The 11,329-nt window shown below is 42.6% G+C and overlaps 1 protein-coding gene across 3 annotated transcripts; it reads left to right on the top strand.

The window, feature by feature from the left end:
- The first annotated feature begins 79 nt into the window (after window positions 1-79).
- On the top strand, window positions 80-11,236 carry LOC110989286 (carbohydrate sulfotransferase 9-like). Of its 3 annotated transcripts, none has more exons than XM_087147179.1 (6): window positions 80-220; window positions 2,079-2,257; window positions 5,161-5,254; window positions 7,748-7,866; window positions 8,601-8,789; window positions 9,788-11,236. In XM_087147179.1, the coding sequence occupies exons 2-6, from the start codon at window positions 2,219-2,221 to the stop codon at window positions 10,475-10,477; spliced, it is 1,131 nt and encodes a 376-aa protein (XP_087003305.1). In that variant the 5' UTR covers window positions 80-220; window positions 2,079-2,218; the 3' UTR covers window positions 10,478-11,236. The 3 variants fall into 3 exon arrangements, with proteins under 3 accessions (XP_087003305.1, XP_087003304.1, XP_022109259.1); XM_087147178.1 differs by lacking the exon at window positions 80-220 and adding an exon at window positions 352-1,070; XM_022253567.2 differs by lacking the exons at window positions 80-220; window positions 2,079-2,257; window positions 5,161-5,254 and adding an exon at window positions 5,275-6,369.
- The last annotated feature ends 93 nt before the right edge of the window (window positions 11,237-11,329 follow it).

Raw genomic sequence — 11,329 nt, 5'->3', positions numbered from 1 at the left:
GAACAACCATTTTGGCTCTAAAACCTGAAGTTCCCAAATAATCCACAGTATTGCTTGCAACAATTGAGACAACTCATGCTGCAATTCCCTCTGTAATTAACAACTCGGCCAAACACTGCCAGTGGTGCCGCTGTAGCCTCCTATTCATACCTACCTCGCATGCAAGGGTAAGGCCTACAACCGTTTACGACGGTCTTGCCTGGATGCTGATTACCACTGTGTACGTTGTATATACCTTTTTCTTGTGATGTTGCAATCGTGTGGGACCGCGTTGTGTTGTGATTCTAAACTAGTCAAGCATGCGGCTTTTGCAAGTGCGCTTACACTTGGTTTCAAGCGCTCAAGCTGACTGTGGGAATACATGCTACGACCGTTGCCACGGTGGCCCGCACATGGTGGTATTGTTTCTTCCAGTCTGGTGGGTGAAACGGGTCAATACGTACATGCCTATTGTGCATGTGTTGCGAGTCAGGCCTACTCTGTACGCACAAGTGTGAATATGTTCCATCGGACACCAGCCCGTAAACCAATGCCGTGATTGTTTTGTGCTAAGCCACCGAAACTCATGCTGTATTGACAACACACTCAACCTCGCAAAAATTCGATTCCATTGGTCAGTGCGCGACCGTCGAGCACATGCTGTAGTCATGTTTACAGATAATACATTATGCATAAGCAACCATTACGGCTCTTTGTTGGGGGTCAAAATCGCATCGGACGTCTATGTTGCCACGTTCACACGAGGCAAATATAGAGGCCTAACCACGCCTCCTGCGTGTGATTAGAACTTACGTGTACATGTACATGTACAGTTGACTGCATTATGGCCAAGCTGCGTTGTCTAGCAGAAGCAACAACGTTACGGACCACGATTTGAAGGCTCGCGCACGTACCTACCGGGCGTTGAGACAGGGGCTGTAACCATTCCTTGCTGTATCTATGCCGTACCGAGCTGCGAAAAAGAAGAATTTTCCTCCGTAACACGAAATTAACATCGCAACCTCACCAAGTGACTGATGCTTATATGGATAACGTATTTCATTTGAGGCATCCATTGTTTGAAGAGCTAGGTAAGAATATCTGGAAGAAAACTAGATTTTATTTAAGCTGCAAACCCTGACGACAGTCAAGAGAGAAATGCACAACATAACCTGTTGAGTTATGTATGTATTAACACAATTTGGAGGACGGCCATGGTTATACTTATGGTCGCCAGGTAAGAAAAACTGCCTAATGTGTGTTACACCATGGAGAAATTTCTCCATGGTTACACGCGCCTGCAACGAATACGGCCCTCCATCCACAAACGACCCGGAATTATTACCTCACACTGCGTCATGCACATGATTGTTTTCGTCCAAACACGGGTGTTGCTGTAAATATCAGTGGTGTAGGTCTCGAGACCGGTCTCGTTTTCGATATTGGACTAACCGGTCTCGACTTCAACACTGGTAAATATACGTACATGTATGCCACTCAACTCCGTTCATCTCTGTAGAGTCACTGCCCTTGTAGAGCCAGTAGACATTAATTGATATTCTTTAAAGTCACATGACTTACACGTTCACATTATAAACGGCCTGAATCTGATTTCCCAACAAAAATGGAATGGCGACTCGCCTGGATTTTGAAAAGGACTATCTGATGTCTCACCCACACCACCAAAATCACATAGGAGCCAGAAATCACATCGTGAGTTAGACTCTAACAACATAATCCTGGATGTGGTTTCTGGCTCTTGTGTGATTTTGGATAATCGCTGCCAAAGTCGCATTCGATTTCAATTTTTGTAGGAAAATCCCATTCCGGACGTCCACAGTGCATTGTTGACTGTTTTCATAGTGAGAGGAGGAAAGCGCTCTTGATGAAAACATGAGAGCCGTTTGTGCATTTACAGTATCCAAGTGCGTAATGGGGTTTTTGATAGGTTCGTGAAACCTTGTATTGCAAATGTTTTCTCACCTCTCGTGTACGGTCTCTGGGAATCCAAGTTTTGGGCCTGAGCGAATTCGTGCGGTTTGGTTTCGATCGGAAAAGAGATCCATACGTCATTATCACTTTGCATTTCCCCTTTCCAGGGAAAGCAGTCCTCTACAGGGTTATATTTATCAAAAACTGGGTTCATTTGGTCTGGAGACGGAAGTGTGTTGTCGCTTCAGTTTAATGTCTCGTGCAATGAGACCTGTACTACCTGCCTTTCGATACCCATTCAAGCCAAATGGAGAAAATGGCACATCAACCGGAGAATGTGTCGAAGGTGAGTGAAAACATATAAAATACAACCATTGTAAAGAAACTGGAAAAATTTCGGAGTGACACAACCAATGAACCATTTACTTCCTCTTTGCTCTTTGATATGGAGCGTCAAAAGTGGACAACCTAATTTTTTCATTTTCTGCCAGTAGATTTTCGGGATTTTGGGCTTTGTATAAAGCATTTTCAAAAAACGCAATCTCCCGCTAGGAGAAATTCGGATTTTACTTAAACAACTCTTCGTTGGCGCATCAAAAGTGGACAACCCCATTTTCTTATTTTTTGCTAGTAGATTTTCGTGTTTGGGGAATTTGCGTATAGCAATTTTAAAAACTCACTTTTCTGCTTGCAAAAATTGGGAATTTACTTAAAGAAGTCTTCGTAGCGCGTCAAAAGGGGGCAACTAAAAACTTCAAATTTTCACTGCAAATTTCATCTGATGCTCCCAAATAGGACAAGCCCATTTTCTCATTTTCTGCGAGTAGATGTTTGGGTTTTTTGAAGTTGCGCCACCCCTTTTCATAAAACCCAATTTTCTGCTTGCAGAAATCTGGAATTTACTTTGCCGACGGCAGGGTGGTCCAAAAGTGGACAGGTTGAAAACGAAACGACCGCTGTGCTCCCTACGCTCAGAATTGAACGGTCTCGGGAAGATTGGCAGCCAACATTAACTGCAGAGAGTCAGTGGTTGTGCATCTGAGGCGTCGACGGATGGCTTCACAGCTCGGGAAAAAATGTGGGCGATTCCTACTGAGAAACTTGCAAATAGGAAAGGGGCAGTCCAAAGCCTGACAGTCCTTCATGGTACTGCAAACTTCCGACTTCCCAGCACACGGTGTAATTCGAACGACGGTGGTGGCTTGCCGTCGGGAATTTCTATTTGAAATAAATGAGCGCATGGTGATATGTCCCCTAAACGATGCTATAGCTAGAATTCAATAACCCATTGTGTCCATTCCAGTAGAATAATTGAATTTGTTTTGGAACGAAAACAGGTTGTGGTCGAAAAAGTCATCTTAAGAGAAGAAGCTAATCTGGTGAATCAAGAGTTTCAAAAACTTGAATTTGCTGAAATAAATATGACATCCCACAAAATAATTCTAAAACACGTATTCAGCTAGTAATTCCAATAACAAAAAAAGGATAGCTACGAAGAAAATAAATCTTTCAGCCAGCACACCAGGCGGTCACTGATATAACATCATAATTTGATATTTATTATTCAAACTTTTGTTCAAGTCATCAATACATGTGGTCATTTATAGTGGAGGCCTGGGTCATTAATATGAAAACAAATGATTTGAAGTGACAATGTGAAGAGATATTAACGCAATGAAAACACAAACTTGCAATGGACGGCCCAGAGCAGTCATTAGATACATGTACTGTGAAATGCATGGACGGTGGATTGTATAACAAATCTTAATATAGGATATCTGAATATCAAAAAATTGGTTGTTCAGTTTTGCCACTCCGAGTAACTTCCACTATAATCAATTCATAATTTTTGTCAGTCTTCGACGTATATATTATTTTCAATAATTTCCTATAGAATAATACTCCCCTCCGAGAAATCCCATAAAATTCACATCCTTGACGTGAAGAAGGTCCGATCTTTTTCACAAAATCGGCTAAATTGAAATACAAGTTGCATGAAAAAGGCCAATCACATGCAGCAAGGGAAATGACGCCAGATACCCGTCAACAGACGGCTCCGCACGTTTGCAGTCCTACTACATGTACAGTACGTGTACAAAGGACCGCCAATTTTCTCCACCTTATTTTTTCCAGAGTCGGGTGATGCCCATCTTCCCAAGACCGTTCTATTTCAACGTAGGGAGAAAAGTGTCTTTCCAGCTTTTAACTTGTCCACTTTTGGACCACCCCACCGTCGGCAAAGTAAAATCCAAATTTCTGCTAGCAGAAATTTGGGTTTTATTGAAAAGGGGTGGTACAACTTCAAAATACCCAAATGTCTAAAAAAAACTCTACGAAAATGAGAAAATGGGGTTATTCTCTTTGGAAGCATCAAATAAAATTTGCCAGTGGGAGTTTGAAGTGTTTAGTTGTCCACTTTTGACGCGCCACGAGAGTTGTTAAAGTAAAATCCAAATTTCTCCTAGCAGAAAATTGCGTATTTTGAAAATGCTTTAGGCAAAGTCCAAAATCCCGAACATCTACTAACAGAAAATGAAAAAATGAGGTTGTCCACTTTTGACGCTCCAAACTTTGAGTTATCTTGTCTGTTTCTTGTAACCATTCACCGGATCTTAGACGCGTTTTCTGAGTAAGTTGTTAATCACCTGTTTTTACATTACCCGTGAAAAGTTCCAATCTACTGTTAGCTTCCTTTAAAAAAAAATATTCTTTTGGTTTAAAACAAAGATAGACAGATAAATGGAGAACCGTGTTTGTATTCGCATATGAAGCAAACTATGGGACAGAGAGAACCCCCCCTCCCGCCTTTGTGTTAGTCGCTGTTTGATCGGAATCTCAGGAATTCTTTACAGACTTCAGGGGATGTGTTACGTAACAATTGTCTAGAATGTGTATATGGAATTGACAAGTACTTTTTTTGTTTTTACAGTTTATCCTTAGTCTTTAGTGTTCTGAGGATTTCACTCGAGTCTTGAACAGTTGGAACCGACATTCTTTGGAAATATTACAAAAAATTCAACTTAGTCGAATTGCGAAAAATTTTGCGTTTTCATGGCCCAAAACTGCTTAATTGTGAAGTAAAAATAAACATGAAAGTGCCTCTTTTTCCTGTCAAGTGCCTTCTGTTCTGTCAAGATTTGAAGGGGTAGGAATATCTCTGGATATTATAGAACTCTGCATATCCTTTAAAAAGGAGCCTCTTAAAAGGCTGGACGAAATCAGTTTCGTTTATAATATGTTTTGTTTCAGGTAGTGCAATGTCTGCAAAGTCTTCTAAGTCATCGTTTGGTTGTTTGCTTAGGTCTGGTAACATTATGCCTGACAACATTTGTCATTTCGTACTGTAAGTATCTATTTATTTTTTTATTGGTCTATAAACATAACAATGCCATGGTACCCAAATATTCCGCTGCATATTTCAGATCATAAGTTATTAACGATGATTTCCACATCATTTGTAGCTAGCTAGGATCGATGCCCGACACCTGCAGAACTAGGTTTATTGATGAAACCTTTATTGAGTAATGCCCACCAAGAGGAAACCCACGTCTGATTTTGGGGTCTTAGCTCATGGACTAAAATAGGAAACAAGCAGTTTTATCGTTGTAAGGGTGAAGTCTCCCCAACCTGAAGAAGTAACTATTGGAGTACCACCACAGAGTGTATTCAGGCCGATTTTATTTATTCTTTTTGTCAGTTATGTTATTCAAAGTGTCAATCTTACATTTATAATTATTATTTTAGTTGGTGACGCCATTTATAGGTCTGAAGATGAACTGATTGATGTCAGTAACGATATTCAATTTACAGGGTGTGATTGGTATGGGCAGAAGTATTTCCGCATTGATCCCGATACGACAACGGGCACGGTTTGGTTTCGCGCAGATCCAGATCGCGATCAGTGATCCAACGTGGGTCAAAGAACACCAGTACCCGCTTGACGGACGGAGCAAAGCAAACCAGCCTTGGACCCAAAGATCGAGATCAAGATCCGTGTGAAACAAACAACCGTTCTGCCTTTAAGGCCGTAAAAGATTTGAATGTTGTCATGACTCCAGCATGTACACAGGTCAAAAATGTGAGGTATTTGGGAGTTTAAATTGGTCATGAATCCCGTTGGGATCTGTACTTTCGAAAATGGTAAAAGCCCACTGCCTGTAAAATGCTTTCTCTATGTAACTGAGACACACAATGAGATAGTTACGTAATACTTTGCATGAAGCCGAAACGAACTATTTAAGCTTGTTCAATGTGGGGTAACAATAGGCTCACCTCTAGAAATAGCCTTTCCGGGATACATAAAAGGCTGCACGAGTCATGCGTAACAACTTCGACAACAACGATAGCTGAGTGAAGAGTCAGTAACCTTCTCGGTAAACACTCATGGAAGGTGTGCCTGTCACAGGGTATTGTTTTCTCTTGTACCAGTGCGTTCATGGTATCGACCAGATAGACTGAGTAATGACACACGTTCTTTTTTGGCAAAGTTGGCTCGATCATGGATCGATATCCCCTAGATTTTGATCTCCCCCCCCCTTGGTTTGGTCGTGTAGGACTACAGCTGCAGCAACTTCCAGGCAGCGGTTGCAACTTCTGGATTTTGGAGGCCACTCATTCCCTGGTGGTGTATACATACATTTGACAGTTATCAAGTACCAATTATTTCGGCACCATTTTTTGAATAGAACAAATCCTGCTTGTGCAGCACCGGAAGGACAGCAAAAATGTTTAGGATAGTGCTTCCAGTACTGTGTTCCATGCACGCGGGCTGGTGCGCTTGTAGCCTTGAACTTGAAATGTCAGCACTGATCAACAAAACCATATGTCTGAATTGGAACGTCACATTTGTAACGATAAAAATTATCTCTACGTGCATGTCAAGTGTCAGAAAGTCAAGCGTGGTACAAACGAGTCTAACGGGGCGGAATCCACATTAGGCCTATTAAGTGAATTCCAAAAATCTATTTCGTGAAATTCTTCCAGTCACCCCGCACCGAAGAAGAATCTTCTTGTTGGAAGACGAATTTGTACTTTATCGGTTGCCCTCAGTCTTCCCCAAAGCGTGTAGGCCTAAATGCCTTCAAACTCTGCCTAAGGCCACAGGCCAAAAGGTTAGTCGAAGAAATCCCGAAAATCTCTGTGCCTTGCTCCTTATCTACATGTACAGGAATCCGGGGATTGTGCACCCAGTGTTAATGTACAGATTGTGAAGAATTTTTAGACTGAAATGCGATTAATATCGCTTAAAAAGGGAAAACACTAATTTTAAAAAGGCTGAAATATGCCATTCTGATGTAAGATTCTGCATGAATGGAACACTTATTACAGATAAACCACGAATATCGACATGATGATATCTCCTCCCCCCCCACACTTTTTTCACATTTCCATGGCCTTGCCAGTCCCCCCCCACACACGCACCTTTCCCTAGCGCCCCCCCCCCCCAATGTCCAGCACAAATGTACGCCACTGCCAGAAATAACAGAATTTAAATTAATTAAAAGGACCCAAAAGGAGGGATAATGAAAAAAGGTCAATCTGCGGCCTTTACACTTGTCACTCCTTTTTGTCGGAATTAACCGTTTTGTTCAAACAAGATCATGTACAATTGAAAACCAAGCTAGCACTGCACTACAGTTATCTTACCGCATTTGAAATCCCAAAAAGCAACGCTTTCCGGAGCGGGAGTGCATGGAAGCTTGGCAAACAAGTCGAGCAAACAAGTTTTTGGTATGTTTTCAATGTTAAATTTGTTTATTTTATTGTCCATTGGACATCTTTTGATTGCATTTATGCGCTTTTAAAAGTCTATCCCAGATTCTTATTTTTCTTCCAGACTTGCCAGGGAAACCAGCAATGTCCCTACGCCTACAGTCCGTCCATGAAAGAAGCAACAACGTCTGCGCTGATCAGAATTTTGCTGGAAGTGTGCGCCGGCGGCAGTCATTGACTAAGGTAGGTTGGAAATCAAAGAAAATGTTACCGAAACTTATATTTAGTTTTGTCATGAATCTAGCAGCCGGACGCACGCTATGGCAGCTTTGCTGTCCCAGTTATTTTGCACTTTACCAGGGCTGTACATTTTTCCCTCCCCCTTCCCAACATTTTAGCAATAATCGATGGAGGAAGATAGGATGACGTATTGGAGGTTTATTATTATATTGCTCATTACTAGTGCTTCAAAGAGGTGGTTGTCATCTGTCTCACTTAATGACGTAATTAAAAATACCTTTTCGTTATCGCCACCATACGTTAGAGCTTGTGACATTTGGGCTGAAACCCCCAGGCAATAACTGTTTACAATTTTGGCAGCTGTAGCCTACGCGAATGTAAATAATATATGAAAGCAAGGTTTCGAAAAGCGGATTGCCAATAGAACTACATATTGTAATACCGACATCATTTCAAAGTTCTGCGCACGCCCTATCCGACTCCCGCGGCTGGAGGTAAAAGCGCTCACTTCGATGCGATATTGACACTCCGCCTAGACTATAACTCGGCATCTGCAATAATATTGCAGATTAAATCTCCGGCTTTCAAATGTCGGCGTTTGCTGCAAAAAAAGCCTAGTTTACCAATACCATTCCACTTCTTGTTACTTCAGAGTCCGTGCAATGTACATGTAGTTACGTCATGGTTGAATAAATCCTCGTCATTAACGGTTTCAGTGTTTTTCTGTGTGTCCTTAGATGAACTCGGGACAGAGCAGTGAACCGGACAGTCACTTCATGCGGGAACAAGCGCTTGTCCAGCTCCGGCGACAAAAGCGTCTGAGAGACATCTGCCGGCAACATCCCCTTGCCGCGCAAGAGGTGCGACATGCCAGCCAAGTATTCATCCTGGAAAAGACCAAAATACTTTATTGCTCCTTACCCAAGGTACGTGAAACTCAAGCCGCTTTCTAACTGGGCCGTCGCTTGAAATTGCGCAGAACTTTGTGGGAACTGGTGGAGGCCACTACCAGACTTCATGCTCGTGCATAATTGTCTTGGCCTCAAGCAATTCATCCGGACATCCGGGCAACTTTAAGTTTGATCTATGGACCAATAGTTAAGTAGCGGTTTGTTCATGACGTGTAACTAGCGCATGTGTAGTGAAGTTGAAGTGCGAACGACCCTAGTCAAACGTTGTCGGGTCATTTGACCAAAGGGGAGAAGTGACCTCAGGAAGGGCAAAATAGCAAAAATAAAAGGAAAATGGTTGGTTACCATACTGTTTCCTGTATTTTCTGGTCCCCTCTGCACTGTGCAATTAAAACGGTTTGTGGCAACCAACGATGCGACCACCCTGGATAGGCTGGTCGCAAATAGTTGAGTAGACTTTCCTAACCTACCTACCTACCGATCAGAGTTAACTATGGTTAACTATGGTCTTTGATCGAACTTGCCTATTATGGCCTCAGTGGTGTCATGCGTGCACGTACGAACCCACCGCGACTCGATTGTTTTGGCCTCTAAGCCAGCTACCGCATTACATGCAACGTAGTGCGATGGAAGTGTATAAGTGACAATCATGAATCGAAGATTCAGAAAAATTCTACTTCGTAATACCAAGGTAGATTCCTTTTTATACCGTAACGAAAGACTGGAAAGCTCAAATCGTACCCTTTTCAAATAGTCCACACATTATAATCAATCAAAGTTTGCACAAATCGATGGAGTACCTTCTCTGAAAGTCCAACAGGATGGGGGCACATGCTCCCCCCTTCCCCAGGGAATGATTCAACAGACCACCCCCCCACCCACACACAAAGTGGGCGGGGAAGGGGAGATTTGGGGGACTTCCCAACCACTAACATCTTGAAATAAGGCCATGTGGTCGCGCCAAGTATTCTAAATCCACAAAATAAACATTCGACTTGAAATCTTCTCTGCAGACCGGAAGCACCAACTGGAAGCGAGCCTTTATGGTCCTGGAAGGAGTCCGGTCCAACGTCGCGAATATCTCAGCCTACGACGCCCATTGGCAAAACGACTTCGAGTTACTGGCTCACACGCACTTATTGGACAGGTTACGGAGCCATAGCCTTTACACCAAGTTCCTGCACGTGCGCCACCCCTTTGCCCGCCTGATCTCGGCCTACCGGGACAAAATCTCTGGCGAGGCCACGCGAGAAGGGCAGGATCCAAAGTTTACCGATATCGCCGTGTACATCGTCCGCAAGTACCGCAAGGGAGCGGGGGGTGAGGATTTCGACCCTAACACGATCCACGTGACGTGGGGCGAGTGGATCCAATATCTGACCGACCCTACCGAGCTCAGCAGATTCGACCCGCACTGGCGGGAGATGTACAAGCTCTGCCTGCCGTGTCGCGTCAACTACGACGTCGTCGCAAAGCTCGAGACGGTGGAGTCAGATTCGAGATTTCTTCTCAACTACTTGGAACTGAAACAACTCAGTTTTCCCTCATCTGCACATCGCTACCCCAGTCATGACGAAAAGAAAGGTGACAAGTTGGTGGAGCAATATTTTGGCAATATGAGTAGAAGCAACTTTCAACGACTTTATAACATTTACAAGCTGGATTTTGAACTGTTCGGTTATGAAAAGCCGTTTTTGTTTTAATTGCTGGCAAGGCCCGGGTCGAATTTCTTCAAACAAATAAGACAGAAGGGAAACATTTCGAACTTGAAATATTGCTGTACATGGACTTATAAAGTCAAAAGAATTCTTGTGATTACATATAAAGATCTACTTGTATATTACTTGTACTTGTATTATGCAAAGGACGCAATGAGCGGGGTCTACAGAAGTACAGACACATATACTATACCAAAGACTTTGCCCATTTCTCTATTTTGTGATTCAAAAGTTTTGACAGAATTGGCATCATTGTGCATTGTGTGAAAAGCGTGCTTCGTTTTGTACAAGGGGAAACTTGTTGTAATCGCCATGGTTGTTTTAGTACTTTATAAACTGCTTACCATTTTATTCGGGAATGGGCCACCTTCATTTGGGTTGGGTTTCAGAGTTCAGGGATGCGACTTTGTGCAAACCGTCATGTTTTGGCGTTCTCTAAGAGCAACAGTGTTCATTGCAGAATTCGGTGTTATTATGTGTTTCTTGTTGGTACCTCAGGGCATTTTTTGAAGACCATTTATGTATAAGAGCGCCCTCTTGTAATAGGAAAAGGCCAATGCACATTCCCGCCAACCCTTCTATATCTCTTAATTAAAAATCTATGCTTTATATTTCATATGTTTTTTTGCTTTTATGCAGTGCATACATGTGCAAGACGGATGTACGTTAACAGTATAAGGAACAAACTACCCAGACCGATAGGAAATCGACTGTTTTAACTGAATAAATTGTAACCATAGAACACTTTCTTGCCTGTTTAAGACTAGTAGCTAATACATTACGTCCGCGTTGAGGTTTGTGTAATGGCAATCGTGGCAGCCGATTCTCATATCACAC

Source organism: Acanthaster planci, linkage group LG16 (assembly GCF_054643075.1).
Source record: "Acanthaster planci isolate LZ-2023a linkage group LG16, COTS_SCS, whole genome shotgun sequence".
NCBI lineage: Eukaryota > Metazoa > Echinodermata > Asteroidea > Valvatida > Acanthasteridae > Acanthaster > Acanthaster planci.
This window is presented reverse-complemented; position numbering and strand designations above follow the sequence as displayed.